Raw genomic sequence first — 23,794 nt, forward strand, 5'->3', positions numbered from 1 at the left:
GGGGACAGCCAACATGGCTGCCGCTTGGACTCTTCGGTGGGGTCAGTTTGATTCAGATTAGGAAAGTAATAATAATAAAGTGTCAAAACATAGATGTTCTTAAGTTATGGCGCTGATAACAACCACGAGTCTGAATTATCAAGAATTATCAGCACAATAATAAAACTAAAAAAAAAAATAATAATTATCCTTCTGTTACTTACAAGTCAGCAACACGTTCTATTTATATACTTTTTATTATACATTTGATTAGTAATAGTGTGATTTACTAAACGATAAATTGGACTAATGCACACAAAAGCGCAGATTAGACACGCTGCAAATTTGAAAATTAGAAGTGTTTCTATACATTGTTACTCTATGGTTGATAGTTAAATCACGTGACCCAACACCACTCAAAAGAAGTACCTGATTTTTAAAAACTTTTTATACACACCGACAGAACGACGGCCCTACTAATATTCAGTTTCAATATAATTTATAAGATTTTGAACGCAAAAATGCATCTAATGATGATAATTACGGTTTTTGTAAATGGGCTTATTTGAATTTGCACAGTGGCAACAAGTGTTTCATGGAAAATTGGATCAGGGTGTCAAATATTTTAGAACAAGTTCAACCTCATTTCACACAATGAATAACAAAACTACACTAGTTGAGGTTAACATTTCCAAGCTGGAAGGTAGAAAAGTAGTAGGAAGACAGAGAAAAAATTTTTTTATCAACCCTAAAATGCAATATGGCTACCTATGTTAGAACTGATAGGACTTCTGGTAAGATATGCTGTCAAAGTGAAATCATGTTTTTTCTTCCTTTCACATATTTGGACATTTATCAGTTTGATACTAATGCAACACACATTAACATGAAGTGTAATGAAAGTCCAATTAATTTATGAGAAAGAATAAGTTACAACCTAATGTGACTAAATTAACATATTTTATAAATATTGAGAAGAAATACTTACATAGCATTTTGAAGGAAATTTGAAGGCTTTCACTCAATGTAATTTAAGTTAAGCAGGGCACCTTTATGTATGACTGGGGTAACTTAATGTAGCTAATGTGGCACACTTGCTGTACATATATTTACATATACATACTGTATCTGCATTTTTTAATCTTTGCAAGGACTGCTCTAAGCTGCTTTTTATATTGACAGCATGTTATATTTTATTTTTATTTTGTCTACAATTGCTACTCAGTGGTGGTTGTTGTGTGTCTTGTCTCTATGCTGCTGTAACTGCGAAATAATTTCCCTGCTGGGATGAATAAAGTAATACTATTCTATTCTATTCTATAATAAATATTACAAACTATTACAACTTAATGTTTTGCATAACTTCTCTATTAATATTGTAAAACTAGTATATCTGTGAGATGAACATTTCTTAAAATGAGATACATTTTGACATTAGTTAGAAAACTACTGTACTAATAATGATTGTTGAATTACATAAAGCTTTCTCAGTTTTATGACAATACCTACAAGGACATGTCAATAAAATACAAAACTTAATTTTTAGTTCAATTCAAAAGTAAAACTACTTATACAGCTTAATTACTCTGAGTGACATGTTGTTGGCTTACTGCAAAAAAAAAAAAAGTTGTTCAGGAAAATTACTGGAAAGTTAAGTGGAAGGAAAAACTGGTTTAAAAAGTAACCAGTTTGGCAATTGGCGTAAACCCAGACTCAAGAAGCAAAGCCCATTCATGGAGTGGTAATTTATGTATAATTATTTCAATTGTTTTCTATAATTTCTTTAAGATAGTCTATGAGATGCTCCTGTACTGGCTGCTTGTTGAAGTGTATTGGTTTACTGTTATATAAAAAAAGGACAGACCTTTTCACGCCACTGTTTTATTATTTGGAATAAATAACAGAAATTTATTCAATGGAAAACTTTATCATGGACTTAAAACTAAAACGTGTAAAAATATATGAAAAAAAACAATAACACATTCCTGGTAACAGTATTTTGCAACACAGTGATTGGTTAATTTCTGTTTTGTGAAATTCCATCTACAGGAAAAATTCTATTTACATCTGTCCAGTGAGTAACAAGCCCTGACAAAGTAGTTTCAACTGCATTGCATCAGTACAACAAAGTCATGGCACTGCCAGTAAAAGTCATCATCTGAAAAAATGTAAGAGCAGGGGAGCAGTTTTCACATACTTCATAAAAACATTTACATTCTAAATCAGAAAGCAATTATTTAAAAACACAGGGTGAGGACAATATTACTGCTCCTCTCCCAAACCCTCTTGATTATGAAAATTCAGAAAGCAGTTGTGGTTGCGAGAGATACAAAGAAAGACGCAGCACTTAAGGCACAGCACTCGTGATGTTCTCTGGCAGTCCCCAAAGCGACACCTTCCTCCTTCCCCCTCTACAAGCTGCTCCGGCCAGTGGCCAGTACCATCGTACCGGGTGGTTAAGTCCGGCAGAGGACTCTCCTCCAGTAGACCCGGACTGGGCGTTTCACTTGTTGCATGGTGAGTGTCCTCCTCAGGAGGCTGTGGGGGAACTGAGTCCTGGGTGTCCAACCCGCTGGAGAGAATCAAAGCCTTAGACACCTCCAGTCTGAACGCCATGAACGTCATTGGGGCAGATGCCGATCTGTAATCCTGTCGGTACTGGAGCCAGGAGTTCACCAGGGCCGCATCTGTGAGGTGCCACAGGACCGCTTGAGGCCAACAGGTCGGCAAAGAGACCGTGAGTGGAGTAAAGTACAGATTTAGCAAATCTCTGCTGAGACGAGCCGACGTCTGGGCCTTTTCAAAGCTGTCTATGAGTGAGACCATGTTCCTCTGGCCATTGCCTGCAGTAGAAAGCATGAAGCCACAGTGTGTTCTGCGCAGCATCAACTTCCCATCAGAGCTCACAAACTCATCCCCAATATGTCCCCGCGCTCCTTCCACCCTGCCGGCTCCATGGATCCCAGCAGCTAAAAGGCGCTCCAGCATGGCAGGGGTGGAGAGTTCCTGTTTACAGAGGAACAACGTACTCCCTTTGGGGACCATCTTTTCGACTGTGTCTTGGTTTTCAGCAGGAGCTAGTTCAAGATCCAAGTGTGTGATTAAACCATTAAGCCCAATCAATGTAGTGCACTGGAGAGAGGGCCTGTTGTTGGGAATCTTCCCAGTCAGAGCTACTGGGTATTGGTCTATGGCGTAATCCCCTGGCTGTTTCAGCGACCGGCATCCTTCGTTGAAGCGATACAATAATGGACGTACCTTCCACAGCGGATCATCATCTGTCTGTGAACTGTTTGGCTCTGCTGAGCTCCGACTGTCACCATGACCAGAAACTAAACTTTGACTGCTGCGGGGCGTATCACCCAGCTGACGAACTGTAACATTTTCTTTTGGTTCGTTTAAAGAACAAAGTTTCAATATACGAGACAGGTCGAGGAATCGGTTCAGTGGCATGGCTTCAGCTATCAACGAGACCTTCGTTAGATCTTCCCAGTAGAGCCTCGCACTGGGAAACTGAAAAGTAACAACAGAGCAATTAAACATCATCCTTTATTGTACAATATTGGACAGCTCCTCCAGTCATTGAGAAAGTTATGAAAATATACAGACCTTCAAGGTTCCCATTGCAATGTGGATCCCAACGAAGCGTGCAACCTCTCTGCATGTCACAGGATTTGGCATCTTGGAAAGTTTATTTGTACAATTTGCAATTTCTACCCATGTATCCCAACTAAAATATTCAGAGAAGTAGTCTATAGGCTTTTCTGTCCTGTTGTCATCATGTGGTGCTTGAAGATGACTTGCTGAATTTGGCAAAATCCTGGAAAGAAAAAGAGAAAAAAAGAATAGGTGATTATTCTTCTGTCTGTTATATAAAACCTGTTCCTGACAGATATAAACAACAAGCCAAAACTACAATATTCAGGAGAAATCCTGATTGTGCTCCAGCTTAAAATACATTTTAAAAAGTGCTATTGTACTTTGAATAGGACTGATGAGGCAGCTGTTTGCCGCTTGTTTGGTTCTTGTTGAAGTAAGCCAAAATTTCTGCTTCCTTGTCCAGTTGAGGCTCAGATAATTCAAAACCACTCGTGTCTTCGTCATCAGAACTCTGGAGGAGAAAGTCTCGGAGATCTAATGGATTCTGCAATTCAGAATCTGAAGCAGCTGAAAGATCAAAGAGTATATTAAGTTAAAACATTCTAATTAAATGAACAATCAACTCAAACTAATGCTTAACAAACCGTGTCCATCTGTTAAGTCACCGACACTTGGTTCTGATGGGAGACCTGGGACTACCGACTCTTGATAGCTCGGTGGTGATGATCTTCTTTCACCTATTTAATCAGGTTTAAGATTAAAATGAAATATTATGTGAAAAGATTAATGTGAAGAAAGCTAAGACAGATACTCACGTGCATTACAATCTGCACTCTGATAGTCTGACGGATTTGCATTGGCAGACCCTTCAGGGGTTGAGCTTTCTGTAATGGTTTGAGTGGCCCCCAGTAAGACCTCCCTCTCCTCCTCCTTTACTGGGTAAAAGACGCACTGGTTGGAATTGAAGTCCGGAGTGACACTAACGTCCTTTGTTAAATCCCCATCCTCTGTTACTGAAAATGAAAATCCACAAATATTATTGTTCCACTGCTCACTACTGTGCTCACTAACCCCTGTTACCTTCACCACAGTTTAATTGTAAACTAGACGAATCTTTCTCTATGTCTGTTTTTTATTCCGTTATGTTTTTCTTAGAAGTAAAGAGCCTGGTAACGCTCATATCTGAGTTAGGAAGGTGCCAAGTTAAGTGATCTTGCTTGGCACAGAAGGCTCAACCTAGAGGTCTGCAAGTCAACAGAAATAAGATAGTATAAGTGTTTGGCTTTGAACTGATTAAGCAGTAATAAATAAATAGATAAACATCTACTAAAGCTGATCAGATTAAATAGGTTTTAGCTGTCAATATCAAAATATTTAATTTGTAAATATCTTAAATCTAAAGGGATTGAGTAAATCCAACAAAAAATATTTTAAATATGTAATTTTTTTTTTAATTTCATGCTCCCAGATTTCTAAAAAAAAAAAAAGACACTCTTTGGCTCCTCATTCTGTGGTTTATCTTATGAAAGATAATGCTGGCTCTTTGGTACTTACATGGGATGTCTGTGTTTTCACCGTTTATTGGTTCGACATTCCATTGCATGTGTCTACTGCCTTGCAGGCTCAGGGTATCGTTCACCACAGAGTTGCTTTCCTCTTTCACCAGGATGCTTCTTATGTCTTGATGGTGCTTTGGCTGCACACCTGTGGTACTCTGTCTGTTTTGACAGGTGAGTCCAACTAACATAGTGTCTGAGCTGTTCTCTTCAACTTTGATCTCATGGCCTTCAGGAACTTGAGCCTCGTTCTCAGTAATCCTACCCGTAGCCTGGTACAAAAACAAATGTTGCTTTATAATCCCAATTAAGGTTCAATCTTTTTTTTTCTAAGGGTACAAAAAACAAAAGTCACCTGTGATTGACTGCTTCTTCCTGTTGCTGAGCTCATCTCCCTGTCAGCTGTTGGTCCTTGCTTAGAGGAAATGACCCTTTCCAGGATGATGCCAGGAGACTGGTCACTCTCCCTTTCCTCTTCTCCCTGCAACCGTCTTTGATTCATAACCTCGTCAACACCAGTGGTAAGGGACCTCAGCTCCAACGCAGCAGCTTCTTCAGAGGATTCTTCAACTGTTGCATGAACAGAAGGCAAAGATGCCACAGCTGGAGTATCTTTGATGGTCTTCATCCCAGGACTGGGTTGTGTCTTTGTGCTAATCTCTTGGTCAGCTGTTTCCAAACCAGAGGGAAGTAGTTGTTTTTCATAAACTATCCAGCATTCATCTGCTTCGTGCTCTTGCTCCAGTCCTGAACTTGTCCTTGAGATCAAATCGCTTTTGAGAAGTTCTCCTCTTCTGCTCTGACCTGTCACAGCAACTTCTTTCACTGCCTCTTTTCTCCTCTGAACCAGTGTTTCCTCCTCCTCTTCTTTGACCTCTGGCCGATGTGTAGAACAAGACACAGTCTGACAGGTTAGACTGAATTCTCTTGTCTCATTACCAACTTGCTTGTGATTTTTGCCAGTGATCTCACTCTTTGACTGGTAGACTCTGTTGGATTCATTTTGGGGATCAGCATCATCTAGCTCCTCCTGCTCTCCAACAGTGACCAAATCTACCTCTAGAAGTACATCCTCCTTGATATCCTCATCTGCTATTCCTTGGACTTTAGCTTGGAAGTTGAGGTTCTTCCTGGGATCTTCCTGCGTATCTTCTTCTGGTGCCACTGGTTCTTCAGTGTTAGAACCTTTTGGCTCAGTTGAGGTAGGGAAAGAGGCTTCAGTTGTCACATTCGACTGAGTCTCTGTATTATTGGGTTCATCAGATGAAGATTGAAGTTCAGAAGAGGTACAGAAGTGATCTTCTATCCCAGTTTTACTTTCAACGGTGTCTTCATGGATACCTATTTCAACATCCTGAGGTGGGATTTGTAGGGAAGGAGATGGAATTAAAGCTGGAAAGGAGACACCTCGATCACGGTCTTCCAACGTCATCTCTCCCATTTCAGTCTCAGTATCCCAGTCTGTGGGAGCATTAATTACCCTAACCACCCCACCATGCTCTTTGGGAAGCCGGTAAAGATCAAATCCAGAGACACCCTCAAAGATGTTTCCATTGGTGTAGGTGAGGCCAGGACTCTCGATGATGTGTGCTGTTGTCTTGTGCTTTTGAAGTGAAGCAACTTCGCTGAATTTCTCCCCACAGTCCTTACATTCTAAGGCACGCTTTGAAGTAATCACACCTTCAGTTTCAACATTCAAAGATGCTTTACGCTTTCTGGTGGTCTTTGGCTTGGTGGGTACTATTTGCGGTTGCTGACGTGTAGCTTGTAGTGACGACAACAGGGACAAACCCTTCTGGTTTTTCTGGGTTCTTGCACCTTTTTTCTTCCCACCTGCTTTGGAAATATCTGTGGACTGCGAATCATGAGGTGAATCCTCCTGAGTCGGGCCTGAAGCCTTTAAAGTGTCTAATTTGTACACTTTTAGCTGAGGCTGCTTGTGACCTTTCAGTAAAAGAAGAGAGTCTTGATTGATGTTTGAATCAGTGGCTTCTGCATTTTTGACTTTTTGTGCTTTTGTTAAGTTTTTCTTTCCCTTCACTTCCTTTAGATTCTTAGGTTGATCTTTTTGTATTATTTTTGCTGCTTTTTTTTTTTTAAGCATAGCTACAGGTTTCTGGTTACTGATATGCACTACATCTTCCTTGGTTTCTTTCTGTTTTTTCATTTTGTTCTTCTTGGCATCGTCTTTGACTTGTTTCACCTGTGGTGTATGAGTTGAAGGCGATTTTGTGTCACTTCCTGATGACATATTCTGAGTCTTATCCTTTTTCCCCTTTCCAGTCTTCTTTGGTGTTTGTACTTTCTGTACTTTCTCTGGAAGTTTTTTAGGAGATGTTTTACTTTTTATCAAATTGTCCTGTATCGGCGGTTGTTCTTGTTCCGGGTTCTTCTGTTTTTTGGATTTCTTGTCCTTGCCTTGTGGACCAAATTTGACAACAAGACAAGATTTTTTAGTCCGCTGGCGCTTCGCAGGCTTGGTATCAATCTGAAAATCGTCCCTGTATATGGATCCAACCAGGTCATGCATATATCCTTGAAAGAAAAAGGTCCTAGCAGGTTTTCTTTTCCGCACCTTCACTAACTCTTGGGCTGACATGACGCTCACAGGTAACTCTGATTTCTGCTGGTCCTCTTTGGTCTCTAATTTTGACGGAGCTTCTACTTGAGGGTCTGTAGACAAGCTGCTCTTGTCTTTTTCTGGACATTTTTTACAAAAATCCTGTTCGTCCTTTTCTTTCGTCTTTTCATTAATAGCAGGCATCTGATCTAGACCTACTTTTTCTGTATCTGAATCTGTATTTTCCTTTGCTTCAGATTCACTTGGAGCTTGTATGAGTGTTTCTGGTGGAGCAGAAGGGCAAGAAGACAGGTCCTGTTCCTCTGGGTGTGTTGATGCAAGTTCCAACTCAACTGTGGGTGTGAGAGGTGGGACTGGTATCTTGGTCTCTTTTGCATCTTCTACAGTGTCACTTGGAGCCAGATCAGGAGTTTCCTGCTCGGTGCTTTGAACCAAAGAAGAGGAAATAACCTCATTTTGTGGTTCACTTTGAGACTGTTCGAGCTCCGCAGCTGGCATTAAAGCAGGGGTAAGTTCTAAAATGAACGTTTGTTCAAGGTTTTCCTTGAGATCAGCTACCTCATTCTGACAAACACTGGGGTCATAGTTCATTGGACTAATTTCAGGCTGTTGAAGGTTTTGATGCACTGCTTCTTCTTCAAGTCTTTCAGTTTGTTCAGCCGGAATGAGTGTCAACTCCATGTGTTCTTCTGCAGCTACATGGGAGCCCAGCTCTGAGAAGGAGGGGGTTTCCAGTTGTCCTTCTGGAGTAATAGGCTCCAATATAATTGTTTGATCCATTGGGCTGACAAAAGTGTCCAGTTGAAGTGTCTTAGATCCTGCCGGTTTCAGTCCAATAAAATCTATCTGTGGTGGGCCCTGATTCAAATCAACCATTGCTGCTGGTTCTGACACCTGCTGCACCCGCAGTGGTGGGGCATTTGGTGGCACCTGCCCCAGTATAACAACTTGGTTCACTTTCTGCACATTTCCCAACGATTCAATAAGTTTCCGAATCTGCTCAGTGTCTATATTGGCGTCAACTTTTTGCAGAGGTCCGTTGGGTTCCACTTGCAATAGCGCTGGTTGGGAAATAGATATTGGACTTATAAGAGGGATATTTTGTAGCCCAGGTCGAAATGGGTTAGCGATTGCATCACATTTGTGCTTTATCAGATGCTGTTGCCGTGTTCTGAAACTCTTGAAAGTGGCCTTGCACACAGAACAAATGTAAACCCTGGGAGAAGCACCTGAAGGTGGACAAAAATTAGGAGGCATTTAATTAATAAGTCAGAAAATTACAATTCATCCATCTATCTATTTAAACGTTAAAATGTGTAATAAAAATATGTTTGAGTCAAAAAGAGGCTTCCTACCATCAGCTTTGTATGTTGTCGTTGCTGCAGTCGACACTGTATCCACTTCAACCCCTTCAGCTCCATCTAAGGAATGTGAGTCAACGTGCTTTTGTAGAGCTTTCGATAAGGGGAACCTCTTTCCACAATCCTTGCAAACATAAGGCTTCTCTCCTGAGTGCTTGCGCTGATGATACTTTAACAATGTCAGCGTCTTGCAAGACTTGCCACAGTCCTTGCAGGCATACCCGTCCTGACCAAAATGAATCTTTTTATGGGCCGTTAGCTCTGATGACTTCTTAAAGGACTGACTGCAGATCGGACACTTGAAGGGTTTCTTGTCTGGGTGGGCCTTCTGGTGGGCCATGAGCTCAGTTGAGTTTGTGAAGTGGCGGTCGCAAACATAACAGGCAAAAAGCGAATTCCTCAGGATGCACTGCTCGTACTCGGCAGGGTGACTGTGCTTCATGTGACGTTCTTTGCCTTTGAGGTCGCTGAAGATTATATGGCACTCTATGCAATGCAGAGAGAGCTGAGATGCTGCAGAAAAATAACAGAGGAGATTCAGAAGTTTAACATGTGTCAGTATTTTTAGCCTTTTCAATTCTCTTGCCTATAAAGGGAGAGGCAAAATATACCCTGGGCAGGTTGCCATAGGGCAAATAAAGACACCAACTAATTCAGTGTTTTTCAAAATGGGGCCCACTAGGGGGCGTTAGAGGTAGTTTCAGAAGATTAGAAAAATTAAATACATAAATCTAATAAATGTTTTAAAGCATAAATTTTTAATCATAATTGTTAAATTATAAACTGTAACATGGTTTGAAATCATTATTATAAAATATGTTATTTGAATGTTTTTTTTTTTACCAAGCTCACCTTACTAATTCACTGCCAGTTAATTTTATCAAACTGCTTTGCTCCTAAAGCTGGCACAGCAAGTGTGAAATGGACATGTTTCTGACAAGAAAAAGACAATAAGAACCATCCTGTGGGCCGACTGGAAAGGATGCTGCTGCAAAAATCCCTGAGAACTCATGGTCAACTACAATCAGAAGCTATGAGGTAGTATTTATGCTAAGTGATTGTAACAATTATTGAATATCTAGTAAAAGTGGGGAAAAACAATCTAAAAAAAAGAACCCCTGAATAAACCTAAAGGTCATCTTTTTGGGCTGAGGGAAGAAGTTGGAGTAACTGGAGAAAATCCAGGTATCCATTAGGAGAACAAAAAAAGTTGAAGAAATACAAAACCATAAAAATTCACAAAATATCATTTTTTATCTACTCCTTCTTTTAGCAAGTGGCGAACAATACACTATTCACCTGAACAGGGTTTTTTATCACCTAAATAATCTGTTAATGTGGTTAAGTAACTTAATACAAAAAAATATAAAATTTTGTTTTATGACAAAATATTCTGTGTAGCTGTTGGTGAACATCATGGCTCTGATTTAAGGACTATTTAGTATGTCGATTTACTGATGATTTTTCTAACTACAAAAAACAGGTAGAACTTTGATCACTTATTAAAGTTTTGTGACAGTATCTACCAAAAAATATGAAAGTATATATTTTATTGATTCTGAATAGAAGTTTTTAAACAGGTTACAATGTAAACTGAAGGCATGGCTTTAACTGTCTTTATTCTTTGTTTACAAACAGTATTACTTAAAAGTTTTATAAAAGTTCTTTAATTAGGGTTGTCTGTTTTGACATGCAGCTCCTGTAAGAATATAATTTCATTTCAGCAAATCATGTTCAGAAATGCATCACATAAAGTCCTGTCCCAAAGAATGTAGAAAGACTTCTGAAGAGAAATAAGAAAACACTTTGTATTCTAAAAATGTGCAGGTAAAACTGAGTCGTTTTTGAGCTACTACTGTTTATAATTCTTTAATTGACGAACTGATATTAAGTGGAACTCAGACTGAATCAAAACCTGCATCAACGCTGGATTCAACAAAGCTTTGAAAGTTTAAGTGCCCACACGTGTGTAGTAAATAAGTAAGTGAAGTACTCACATGGGAGAGGCATGACCTCTGACTGTGACATGTCCATCTTCAGGGGATCCATGGAAGAAACATATCTCCTCCCATTGCTAGAACCTTTGCCTTGTTTTTTTACTCCCTGCCCATCACTCTCAGCAGCCAGTCCTGGTGGGGCACAGGGCTTTGCAGTAGGGCTTGTATTCGTCTTTCCAGCATTTTCCCTGGACTCTGCCTGGGACTGGACACCAGGCTCCTTATCCAGTGGAGGAGTTAAGCTCATACTTGTAGGTGTGGTGGTGGTCTGAACAGGGGCATCTGGTTTGTCCTTCCCCTCTTGACCACCTGGTTTGCTTTGGGTCGGTTGAGCCTCTGCGTCCTGTTGCTGCTCTGCATCAGACATGACCACTAGGCTGGATTCAGTGTGATCCTCTGGTGATCTCTGCATGGCTCTCTGCTTCAGTGTCTCACATGCAACAGTGAAATCACTTCCTTTTTTCCTAACTACACAAAGGTACAAAATGCATTAGCATGTATGCATAGCAATAGTTACACTCTGATTAAAAATCAAGGGGCTGCTTTATCCACTGGGAGACAGCTGGGATACTGGGCTTAAACCATTTGAATAACAATAGGGTACTGGTAGATATATAGGGCAGCTGGTGGACGCTGGTAAAACGTGAAGACTTTAAAATCTGTTTTTTGTTTTTGCTATAACAGTTTTAGCATGCTAAGAGCCTTCATGAATAAACTCGTTGCAAACGCATCTGATTCAGAGGTAACAATAGCCCGGTTAGCCTGATTCACATATTTGGGACAAAATCAGGACGTAAATCTCCGCCTCTCCCGTCTGTTACGGGGCCATAGAAGATAAACACACACTCGCTGAGCTCTTCTTCCTGTTTCATAAACACATGCTCGGCCTGTAATGAGTGAGCAGGATGCAGATATACGTTACCTGGCCCGCCTCGGCAGCCCAAACATCTCTGCGTCGGTTCTCACAAAGCCACCACGGAGCAGATGCAGAGCGCGCGACGTTACGTCGGACAAGAGACGCGCACGCGGGAATCATGGGATATGTTGTTTTCTTTTGCAAATACAAACGAACTCTTGCAAATAATTCATTTTTTCATCTTAATGGAAAAATGATTTAACATACAACACTGAACACTTTGAGATTATTTTTTATCTGCTTTACAAAAACACTTTGCAAAACTTACAGTACTCTTAAAAAAAAAAAAAAGGTTTGCAGTTGAAAATGCATTATTTACAGAGTATTGACTATGTGTAATTTCCAGTCCACTTGCTTGTTAAATCAATTCATACACGGCTTTGTGGATGTTCTGACAAAATCTAAAGTTAAAGCAAAGTGACGGTTCAGCTCAGTTTGGATGGACTTATTTTTATTTTGGTTTTACAAAGTACAAGCATGTATTACTTTGCTTCCAGCTTCCACCTTTTCCCATTATCTCTGCATGTCATCTTACAAACATTTAAATTTCAAATACTCAGAAGCATGGTTAAAAAAACACAAAAATTTTATTAAAAAGCTGAAATTCTATAGTAATACAAAGACAAAAAAAATAGACCTTTTGAAAGGTTTTAAACCTCAATTTCTTCCTTTGGTATGGGTAACTCCCCTGTTGCGTGTTTTACATAATGCGAGTGCAGCTTTGCCATTTCATCAAAGCCCATGTCGCATTCAATGCACTCCCATTCCCAATACTTATGCCCTCTGTGAAATTTTGTCTCTGCTTTCTCCATCTCTCCTCTAGTTGGTGACTGTGCAGCTTCTGAGCTCGGCTGGTCGTCCGAGAGGCGGGGTTCTGAAAGCTCAAAGTGATGACCAGGCTCTCCACAGTCTGAATCCTCAGAGTCTTCCTGATCCCCGTCCTCGGCCGCCGTATGTGGACTCTGCTCCTCATCTTGCACGCCTTCCTCCTTCACCTGCAACTCTTTCATGCTCGGATCCTCCTCCAGCTTTTCTCCTTCACTTATAGACGTTTCTGTTTTAATGTCTCCTGCCTCTCGATACATCACAGAGCTGCCTGGAGGTTCGGTGGCGACCCTGCCTTCACATCTAAGATGCTTCTGTGTGTGTCTGAAGAGTTGTCTGGAACGCCAGAACCTCTTGGCACAGTGAGGGCAAACATGAGGCTTTTGTTTACGTTGCAATTTTGGAGGACTCACTGGTGGCTTGGCGTCGTGGATGCTTCTGTTGTCAGCTTTGTGGTTCTGCTGTCGCCGACTATGATTCTGCAAGTGTTTGTCCAGCAACCCTTCATTCAGGAAGCCTTGAGCACAGCTCAAACACCAGAACCGCCTCTCTTTGTGCAGCTCAAGGTGAGCCGTCCACGTCTTTACAGAAATGAAGACTTTGTTGCACTGATCACATTTGGGCAATTTATTGCGCCTTTTGGACCTGTGAACTCTCAGGTGGCTGACCAGTCGCGTTCGCCTGATGAACGACATCCCGCAGTCTGGACACTCGTACAGACGCAAGTTTGGATCAATGGGGTTTTGGACTTTTTCTTTTTCACGCGGTTTTTCATGCATTTTTTGGTGTTTTTGAAATGACACGAGGTAGGTGTAACTCTTCCCACAAACTGTACACGCGTATCTGGTGGGATTCACAGACAACCGATTGCCTTGCGTTAACTGAAGAGGTTGGGTTTGTGCCGAACCGTTTCCATCCCAACCATCCACACCAGCGCTCCGGTCTTCACATTTGTTTTCTTCGTCTTGCACATGTTCTGTGGGAGTCTCATTGTCTCTCGGCTGGGCTTCCTCCTCGTCCAGTGCGTGCTGGTGCAGGTGAGTCTCGTAGGCGTCCATGACAGTAAACGTCAGACCACAGTCCTCACATGTTATGTCATTCTCTTTGGCTACAAAGAAAAAAAAAGAAAAGAAAAAGATGAGTACTTCACATAGAAACTGTCCTGTCTGGTTTATCTGAATTTATTTCTGCTGATGTTTTAAAATGAGCAATTTGAAAAGCTGTTTATGCCTAAAACACGGTCAGAAAAAATTTAAAGAAAATCATAAACCCGTGTTTTTAAATCTTAGAACAAAGTAAAACTATAATAAGGTAAAATTATTTTCTCATACAATGATGCTTAAATAAGGTGCTCAGAGTTAAGAAAAATACATGGCCTAATTAAATGAAGCACATACAGTCAAGCCAGAGTTATTCATACACCTAAAGACTAAGACTGAAAATTGTTTCAAGTCATTTAAGAAACTTAATTCTGTTTGGAAATGAGACTGGAATCTCTAAAAGTATAAAACCATATAAAGGGAGTGCCACTTTTAATAGTGATCGACGTTCTCAATAATCTGTGGAAAAAACATTTTTTGGAATTCAATTCTTGAAATGCGTATGGGAAGAGCAGAAAATGGCCCCTGGACCACAGTTTGGGCAACCCTTGTTCAATGTGGCTGTTTCCGAAAACAAAATGCTGGAAGAAAGGGATAAAACAATGAACCAATATGAATTCAGAGTTACAGAAAAGAACTAATTTGATGCACAAATCTTAAAAGGATTGTTGAGGACTGAAGATCAATCTGAGCTCTAAAAACCCAAAGATGTTAAACTATAATCACAAAAAGCAGCAGATTCCCAGCACAGGCTTTGGGTTTTATCAGTGAAGTTGATCTTTTGAGCAAATACTCAAATTTAAAAATAAAATAAAAAATACCTTAATGGATTAATTTACTCAGGTAATGTTTATTTTTTGGGGATTTCAGACAAACATGAAACCATGAATAAACATTTCTAGGTAAATAAAAGTAGAAAGAATCATCATAAACTATTCAATTCGATGAACAAATGGAGGCTGAATCAACAACACAACTGAAAGATTGAAACTATTTTATTTTCTTCTGTTTCTGAAATGGCAATTTATAGGGTCAAATGAAACACAGTTCATAAAGAAATGAAAATAAGAAATATATTAACCAAGTCTTTTCCATTTTACAACAATTCAGTAGAAACAAACACCATATTCAGGAGTAGGCTATTCTATCCACAACAAAGAGATACATAGCTATAAAGAAAAAAGATCGAACACTGAAGAATGTGCTTTAATAGGCAAACTACTTCACTACTATGCAAGTTGATAGGAAATATGTACAACAGTACTTCATTAACCAAAACTTCACAGCATTTTAAAACAGCAGGAAATGTCTACATATAAAGTTTCAATCTATTTTATAGACCTTTGAATTAGAGTGCATTTTTTAATGAAGCATCTTTAAAACGTGAATGCATAAGTTCTGGCAATGTAATAATATCCATCGTTCTCTTTAGTTACAAACACAAATGCAAAAAGGTTGAGCAAAGTTTAGACATTCATCTAGACATACAAAGCTTATGAAAGCAGTTGCACATCCACATTTACAGTGATACTGGTCCAGTGTAAAAGAAAGCCTGAGAGTAGGGGAGCCAAAAGTGTCACAAAGCTGCAACATGAAGCAAAAACACAATCTATGCTCATGCGATGTAAGATGCTGGTGAAGGAGTTTCACATTCAAGGCAGATTAAGGCTGCCGGGGTCTCCGGTGGAGGCCCCAGATACATTTCTGCTGATGATCAAAAAACTCCTATGCGACTAAAACTCCAGGGGCAAACGGAGCAGCGGTACAGCGCGCTGTTGATGCACCACACTTTGTGTTTCTGTAGCGCTGTCGGCGAATGGAAGGCTTTGCTGCAATGCTTGCACGTCGAGAGCCGGACAGGGTCGAGGGTGGGTGGGTTCACTCGTGGCAGGAGGTGGGAGAAGCTTTCCTTTGCCGTCATTGGGGGAGTTGGGTTTGAAAGGCTTTGAGGTCACAGCAGAGCTGAGCCACAGACGCACCTCACTAGGGAGGCGGCATCGCACCTGATCGTGCCAGGCAAGGTGCTGCTGAAGCTGGCTCTCCGTCCAGAAGCCGTGGCAACACAGGGCGCAGCAGTAGGGCCGGCTCTTCGCCTTGATCTTGTGGGTTTCCAACTGCTCCTCGGTTTGGAAAGCTTTGCCACATTTATCGCACTTGAAGAGGTATTTCACTGTGTGTTCAGAAAGACGGCTCGGCAGAAGGAGAACCTCGTCTGTGGCTTCAGCGGTTTCCGTCTTCTGCTTCACCTCCAAGCAAGCCCTGTTGGGGGGATGCGGAGCCTCTGCAGAGCTGGACTTTGTTCCAGAGTCGAGACACAAGACAGGTCCGACAGGGTCCGATTTAACTTCCTTCATTTCTTTAGAATTGATCACAGGGTGCTCGGTCTGCTCAACTTCATCTTTTAAGGACCTTTGGTCAACATTTTCTCTCAGCAGGAGGTTCATTTTGCTCTTTTTGCCCTCTGAGTGGGCCTGCCATTTATGAGCACGAAGACCTCTTGCTTTCTCAAAAGTCATGGAACAGAGGGGGCATTGATGAGTTTTAGTCTTCAAGACAGATGACAAGGATTCAGTCCCAGCGTGGCTGACGTCAGTTTGTTCTGAGGCGAGAGCTAACAAATTTGGAGTTCCTGAAGTTTTTCCTGACTCCAAAAACATACGATGCTCCTTTTCATAATGAGAAGCTAAAAGTGAAACTTCCCCAAATGTCTGGTCACACACTGGACATGAAAACTGCTTTGCAGAGCCGTGTCTCTCCAGATCTGCACTTGGTTCTGGATCCGTTCCGGTCAGACACTGAGGATTAAAGATCCAGTGGCGCTGGAGGACATGACGGTTGAAGAAATATTTCCCACATTTCTCACACTTAAAACCTTCGTCCTCCGTCTTATGGCCAACGGAACTGAGAGCATCTTCGAGTGAGGACGACGAACACTTCTCATTTCTGTGCAACCGTTTGTGGGAGCCGAGCGCCGACTTGGTTGTGAAACGCCTTCCGCAGTCTGAACAGTGAATCAGTCCTTTACTCTGCTCGTCTTTTTTAGTTATTTTGAACACTAGCGAGATAGGTGAATTTGATTTTGCCACTCCTTTGTTGCACTCAATGCGAGTTCTTTTATGAATGTTCATGGCTCCAACCGTTGAAAAGCTTTTGTTACAAATCTTGCATTGATACTTCCATTTATTTGAGCCTGAATCACTCCCTTTTAGGTGCTGTTCCATCTTTTGTGCATCACTGCCCCCTTCGTTTATTTGCTTGGACACTTCTGGCATGTTGGCATCCATACCCTTGGTTTTTGTAGCATCCTTTTCAGACTGCTCTATCTTCCCTCCTCCCTCACTGCATCTACTCCTGCAAAGCTTCTGGTGAGCCCTTAAGGAGGACTTCTTGGTGAAATGAGCAAAGCACGTCACACACTGCAGATCCTTCAGAGCCTCTGCAGTTCCCGCTGACGATGGAGAGTGGCCGGTCTCGTAGCCGTGGCTCTTCATATGAAACTGCAGAGCTTTGGCCCGTGAGAACAGCTTCCCGCAGTCAGGGCAGGCGTATGTGTTTTTCTTCAGCTGCTCCAGCTGATGCTGGAAGGACTTGGCAGGTGGTGGGAGCAACAGATCGCTGTGCACCACCTCGTGCCTCAGCAAGCTGGAAAAAAGGCGGAAGGAGCGGCCGCAGATCTCGCACTTGTGGTCTCCGTTTTCGTGCTTGCGCATGTGCAGCGCCATGATGCCTTTGTGGCGGAACTTCCTACCACAAACGGGACACGCCACCTTGATTGTGGAGCGCGAGCGTCCGTTGGAGTGCAAAGATCCTGAAACGCCTTTTCTGAGTCTCAAATCGACACACTCCATCTGATTTTGCTTGTGATGAGAAAATGCCCCCAAGGACCAGAAACCCTTCCCACACTGCTCACAATGATAAATCTTTGGACCCAGAAGGGTTTTCTTTGGATTGTACTCTTTCTTACTGACGGAAATAGTCTCCCTCTTTTGTGTTGCGCAGGTTTTCAAATGGTTGTACAAGCTGGCTGCATGCAAATAGGATGATGTGCAATGTGGGCATTGGAACTGTTTTCTTTTAGGGTGATGTAACTGATGCGACAATAAAGCAGGTAACTGGGTGAAAACCTGATCACAGTCACTGCACGTGAAAGCGGTCTCTTCTAAGCTTGTTTCGACCTGAATCAATGAACCACTGCTTTGTGTTTCATGAGGAAATGTGTTACAATTGTAAACTTCCTCTGACTGACCTTGATTCTGATGTCTTCTCCTACGAACGGTGTGCCACATTCTGTGGACGCGCAGCGATGAGGGATTATTAAACCACCGATAACACTCGGGGCAACCAAATCTCTCCTCTGCAGTTTTAAGTTGGGCTTCATTCTCTATCGGCGGACACTGCACGCTTTGTGCAAAGTCAATCTGGATTATTTTCAAGTCCACATCCGGTTTTGAAACCAGACTTCCAGGGTATACTTCGGCATCCTCCCTTATATCCTGATCTGACTCGCACAGCAGTTCCAGATCAGGATTTGTCTCTTGGAGACCCTCGTCTTCAGATTCACTTGCACTGATCACCTGCACGTTAAAGTCGCCCGGTTCATAGCTCTCCATCTCTTCATCCATTTCGTTTATCTGTTGTCCTCCGCCCACATCGGTGGGAGGAATGGTTTCTGCTTTCGCTGTTCCTTCCACTGACGCCTCCAAGTGCTCGCTGACTTTCTGTTCGCTTTCTGATCCCCGCTGAGACGGCAGGGTGGATTCTGAATGCGCCTTCTCCGTTTCTCTGAAAACATCGGTGTGCTGGAGCCGATGGGACTGAAGTGCAGAAGCCCTGGAAAATTTCAGCCCACAATCTTTACATTCAAACGCCTTCTTTTGAAGCTGACAGACTTGATGTTGGAACGATTTTGATGGGGTCTCATCGCTGTGTGCTGTGCGCTGATGTCTGTAGTAGAACGTCAGAGTCATGAACTCTTTCCCACATTCCTCGCATGGGAACCTTTTTGCAGTGTTATCAGAGTGATTAGCGTGCCACCGCTGATGGTTAAAGAGGGCGATGTGGCCATTAAATGCCTTGTTGCACTCGCTGCAGTAAAACTCACCACAGCCCTTTTTTGGTTTTTGCTTCATCTCCTCCGGAGAGCAAAGCGTGTTACGGCTGAATCGCTGGTGTGTTTTCAGCCGCATCATGCTAGAAAAACCTTTGCCACACAAACATTTAAAAAGTTTATCACTATCTTCTTCAGTCGGGTTTTCACATGGCTTTACTTCTGCTGGCGACTCTGCCGGCTGAACCGTTTCTCCCGAGTTCCTGTTTTTCGACTTTACCAGCTTCTCTTGATGGCAGCGGCGATGAGCATCGAGAGCCGAAGCACGAGAGTAATTTCTTCCGCAGGACTCGCACTGAAACGATTTCTTTTTCAAATGTTCCAAGTCGTGAAAAACCGATTTGGAGGGCTGTCTGTGTGAGCGCTGATGGTTGAGGAAGTGTCCAATCACTGTGTACGATTTGCCACAATCTGCGCATTCATAGGCGTGCTGCTTTGTTGCTCCAGGATTAATATCAGACCCCTTCAGAGAGATTTGATCGTGGTCCTTCATGTGTAAGTGCAGTTCGCTCATCTCAACAAATGACAGTGCACAGTAAGAGCAAAAATAAAGTGCTTCATTGTCCTTTTCAGAGTCAAGTAAACCATCAGACTGGCTGTCTAAATGCGTGTTTTGTGGAGGATGCTGAAGGCGATGCTCCAAGTACGCAGCCTCCTCGCTGAAAGCTTCTCCGCAATTCCGACAGCAGAAAAGTTCGTCCCCTAGAAATAGAAACGGGAAAATAGGAGGTCAAAGAGACTCCTGCTTCCAAGAAAGAAATTAAAAGAAAATGTATAGGAAAACACAGGCTTAAATAATGTTTTTATTATTATTTTTTACCACATTAAAGTTTACAGGAAAAAAAAAACACACAAAACGAGACTACAGCAAATTCACATTCGTTTTAAAGAACAGAAATGAACTTCTTTCAGTGCTCAACTACAGAACATTTTATTTACTATTTTACTGCTTTGAACAACTACTTTTTAAAATACAAAGACAATAGAAAAAGGGACCTTAATAATGCATGTGACTATATGAAGCGAGTTTAAATGCCAACATTTTAAACCACAATCGCTCACTTTTACTCAGTCTTAATTTTGAGTGATTCCATCAAAACAAGGAGTGTAATCATGTTTAAATTATCTTAAATAGATCTCTACAGAACACCAAATCTAAAAGTTCACTGTGTTCATGACTCACATATGAAACCCATGATATAAATTGTGACATAAACCACCCTATGACAACACTAACAATTCAAACCACATTTAGGTTATTTTATATAGCAACCACATGAATAAAGATCAAAGGATTTGATGCATTTGCTCTTTATACTGTTTATTTCCCCCCAACGTTGAATAATTGGCCCATTTTAGATCACTTCCCGTCAATGACCAACACTTTACACTTTGTTATCAGCTGAAAGGCTGATCCCCGATTCCCCAACACGGAATCGGGGATCAAAGTTGGGCCCCTTCCTACCAACCTCCAGAGGTCATCATAATTACGATAAGCTGTAATAGTGAACGAGTGTGACAATAGTGATAGAGTAGAGAGAAATGACAGGAGCATAGGCTTATCTAGTGAATGTCATTCAGCAGAATCTAAATCAGTTGGCTTGTTTGGAAAACTTAAGATACAATAAAACAACCTACAAGTTGATTGTGACAGAACCCAACCAGATATTATTGTGCAAAGAGAAAATTTCTGACAAACATTCCGCGGATATAGTGACAACAAATGTTTAGTTGTACATCGCTCTCTTTAAAATTCAAAAATCCTGCTGGAGAACTAGTTAAATTCATTTCAGGATTTAACTAAAGAGAATCTATTTTTGATCCAAATTTGAATGTTTTATTTCTAAGTTGACCCACATGAATTTGCTAACCTTTATTTTATCTACTACAAAAGGTAGAACATTCAAAGATCATTTAATAAGCTTCACGTAGTAATTTAGAAAGCTTTATTTAAGCAGATTTAGTCATTTAAAGAATATGAGTAATGTGTAGATTTACCCAAAATCTCAACTTTTTAAATAAAACACTTCAGCTGCCTCAGTCTTTAACCTCTACATCTCAGAGCTGATCTTGGTGCAAATGAAAAGTTCTTTGAATGCCTTCAGATTAAGCCAGTGTCTTACATTTTATCTGCAATGTACTAAACATAGCTAAATATATTATAAATTAGTTTTTTTTATGACAAGCTTAACCTTTACCACATTTATGCTTTTTAGAAACATTCATTTCGATTCAGGTATATGTATGCATTTTAGCATTGATAGCTAATTATAGCTGAGGAAAACACAACAGCAACTCAATAGTTTTGCACTGATTGAAAAAGCTCCCGGCTTCTTAAATAAAATGTAGACCTTCAGAAAGCCTGGTTAGACTAATAACGATCAATAAAACTAACATTAATAAGCAACAACGTTTAGGCTTTTAGAGGCAAAATGTAAATTAGGACAAAGGGCTTGACAAAACATTGGTCTGGTGTTACACACATGGTGACTATCACAACAATTACTAATGTAACAAAACTCGTCGCCCCGGTAATTCTATAACGCAAGTTGGCAAATTCGTGCTATTTTTTTTTTACATTTAAATTGGAATATTAGTCTAAATCTTGCATGTTTATGATATTAGGTTAAAGTTAGTGCAGAAAAGGTAACCATCGCAGCATGGTTGGCCAACATATCGGTCTGGTTTGTGCTGGTGTTTAATGGGCGGATACTCACTGTCAGCGGCATCCTTGGCAGATGAATGCTCGTTGTTTTCATCGTCTTTGTCGACGTTACCGGCCACGTTTTCAGCTCTCTCCTCTCCGATCTCTGCTGCAGCAGAAGTCTCGTCCATCTTGCCTTGTGTCTGTTTGCTAACGTTAGCTGCCTTTCGCTAATGTTCGTCGGGCAAGCTGCGGATTTAGTGTACCCTCCGTAATAATACCCAAACAGCGCGGATAGGAAAAGATTAGCAGATGATAATACGAGCGAGAGTGAACTATAGTAGAGGACAGAACAAATGATCACCACAATTAAACCAACTGTTAATCAACGGATTGCTGTTTCACACATGCGCATTTCAGTCGGTTGTAGTGTAAGCTCTTCTTCTGCTGTTTTGGTTTCTACTTATGCACGACTAGTGCCTCCTGCTGGAGACTTATCAGACTTAAATAAACTATTATAAATACGAGTTTCATCATTCAGGAAAAATGTTTAAGTGACTTATGTTTTAGTTTTTTATTAAATGTTTCATTGTTCTCGTTCGTTCAAATGTTAGCTGAACATGGTTCTGTTTTTAAGAAGCATGTTTTCAATGTTTGTATATTTCGTTTTGTTATCTCTGTGTTTTGTTTTGCTGACATTAACTCCATAATTCCATTCCTAATAACTTAAAGCAAAAATGCAGTTTCAGTTTTGTATTTCTGTTTAAGGATTTTAGGTCAAGCTTTTATAAATCAGAAATAATTTTACTTATGGCACCTGGACTCTACAAAATGTTAATAGAGCCAGTTTTGAGTAACTACATCAGATTTAGAATTATTATGCTCATATCAGGGCTTTTGATATCAAGTGTTCATTGTGTCAAACGTTAAGATAATCTTTAAATACTTTTTAAATTCACAACCAAGGTTTGAAATATATTTGATAAACAGTTGAATGCACTCATAATTGCTTACATGCAATTTATTATGCCAACAGTTTAGATTTAGTAAAATAATTTTTCTAATTTCTGTTTTTTATTAATTACTATTATTATTATTATTATTATTATTATTATTATTATTATTATTATCCCAGCTTCCATTCCATTACAAATTATTCAGGCTGTCAATAAAAATTTCTAGGTCAGTTATGTTTTGAATAATTAATGGAGTCCCAATTTAAATGATGTTTAATAATTTGTTCTACTGAATTGGGGTAAGTTTTGACTGATTATACAACGGCGAATAATTGATATAGAGGTTCAACAACAATTCTATTTTACAAATTTTTAAAGTATGCTTCCAGTTGTAACCATTTTTGGCATCTGAAGCAGTCATTTAATTATGTATACGTTTATTAAAATCTGACACTTTAGGACATTTGGGTCTCCCAAAGCACCAAACTGCGAGATAAAATAGGATAAACATGCAAACAAAAAAATAACTTCTCACATTTGTGAAACATAGGACCAAACAAAGTTATAATCAAAGGGAGATTTTATTTAATCCAATGTAAGGACATGATGGGAGAAACTTCCATGCTAAAACCAAAGGTAGAGGTAGAAGGGTCAGTTTTGTAACCAATAAATGCACAAAAAAGGGAATAATTATTCTTTTACAAACAATAAAGGTGTTTGTTGTACAGCAGTAAAACGTTTCCAGACTGATAAATGTCCCAGTGAAGCTACTCCATTTTAAAAAAACAGGGACAATGAGAATCTGAAATTGACTAAAGCTACAGTCATGGAATGAAATGTTTGATCACAAAAATACATTTAAACACTTATAGGTGGGAATTGGTTTTATAAATATAGGTACATTTCTGTTAAATTCATACAGGATCAATTTAACTAAAGTTTAACACCAGTTTGTCTCATTGTTGGAAAAAAGAAGACAAATTACAAATTGAAATCTGGTTTATTACAAAACTCACTTTCAAACAGTGTCATACTTTCCTAATTGTGAGTGAATATGCATGATTCATTTTACTGAAAACCTTTCACATAAAAGGAGCTTCTAAATTACATATAGTTAGTTTTGTTATTGACAGTTTGCTTCAGCCAGATTCCCACAATGGTTACTGTGTTGA

At 40.4% G+C, this 23,794-nt stretch overlaps 2 protein-coding genes across 4 annotated transcripts; both read right to left on the reverse strand.

Moving 5' to 3' along the window:
* Window positions 1-1,857: 1,857 nt before the first annotated feature.
* On the reverse strand, window positions 1,858-12,046 carry LOC111608166. 2 transcript variants are annotated; one of them, XM_023331383.1, is made up of 10 exons: window positions 11,997-12,046; window positions 11,075-11,542; window positions 9,072-9,590; window positions 5,491-8,945; window positions 5,134-5,407; window positions 4,395-4,592; window positions 4,224-4,316; window positions 3,960-4,146; window positions 3,589-3,799; window positions 1,858-3,492 (listed from the first exon to the last, which is right to left on the reverse strand). In XM_023331383.1, exons 2-10 carry the CDS (start codon window positions 11,484-11,486, stop codon window positions 2,242-2,244), a joined length of 6,600 nt encoding a protein of 2,199 aa, XP_023187151.1. In that variant the 5' UTR covers window positions 11,487-11,542; window positions 11,997-12,046; the 3' UTR covers window positions 1,858-2,241. The 2 variants fall into 2 exon arrangements, with proteins under 2 accessions (XP_023187151.1, XP_023187152.1); XM_023331384.1 differs by having other exon boundaries at window positions 11,075-12,037.
* Window positions 12,047-12,292: 246 nt separating this feature from the next.
* LOC111608161 (zinc finger protein 420-like) lies at window positions 12,293-22,090 on the reverse strand. 2 transcript variants are annotated; one of them, XM_023331358.1, is made up of 3 exons: window positions 21,740-22,090; window positions 18,162-19,724; window positions 12,293-13,923 (listed from the first exon to the last, which is right to left on the reverse strand). In XM_023331358.1, exons 1-3 carry the CDS (start codon window positions 21,855-21,857, stop codon window positions 12,641-12,643), a joined length of 2,964 nt encoding a protein of 987 aa, XP_023187126.1. In that variant the 5' UTR covers window positions 21,858-22,090; the 3' UTR covers window positions 12,293-12,640. The 2 variants fall into 2 exon arrangements, with proteins under 2 accessions (XP_023187126.1, XP_023187125.1); XM_023331357.1 differs by lacking the exon at window positions 12,293-13,923 and having other exon boundaries at window positions 14,893-19,724.
* Between the last annotated feature and the right edge of the window lie 1,704 nt (window positions 22,091-23,794).

This window comes from Xiphophorus maculatus, chromosome 3 (genome assembly GCF_002775205.1).
Source record: "Xiphophorus maculatus strain JP 163 A chromosome 3, X_maculatus-5.0-male, whole genome shotgun sequence".
Lineage (NCBI taxonomy): Eukaryota > Metazoa > Chordata > Actinopteri > Cyprinodontiformes > Poeciliidae > Xiphophorus > Xiphophorus maculatus.

What these genes read in the sequence shown, in the direction of transcription:
- LOC111608166 (XM_023331383.1), bottom strand. Translation starts at nt 11,486, where the DNA reads ATGCAGAGATCACCAGAGGATCACACTGAATCCAGCCTAGTGGTCATG. An exon ending in AGAGGTCATGCCTCTCCCAT is followed by an intron (nt 9,591 to 11,074) that starts GTGAGTACTTCA and finishes ATTTTTCTGCAG; the next exon opens with CATCTCAGCTCTCTCTGCAT. An exon ending in TGAAAACACAGACATCCCAT is followed by an intron (nt 4,593 to 5,133) that starts GTAAGTACCAAA and finishes TTTCATTTTCAG; the next exon opens with TAACAGAGGATGGGGATTTA.
- LOC111608161 (XM_023331357.1), bottom strand. Translation starts at nt 21,857, where the DNA reads ATGGACGAGACTTCTGCTGCAGCAGAGATCGGAGAGGAGAGAGCTGAA. An exon ending in TGCCAAGGATGCCGCTGACA is followed by an intron (nt 19,725 to 21,739) that starts GTGAGTATCCGC and finishes TTCTATTTCTAG; the next exon opens with GGGACGAACTTTTCTGCTGT.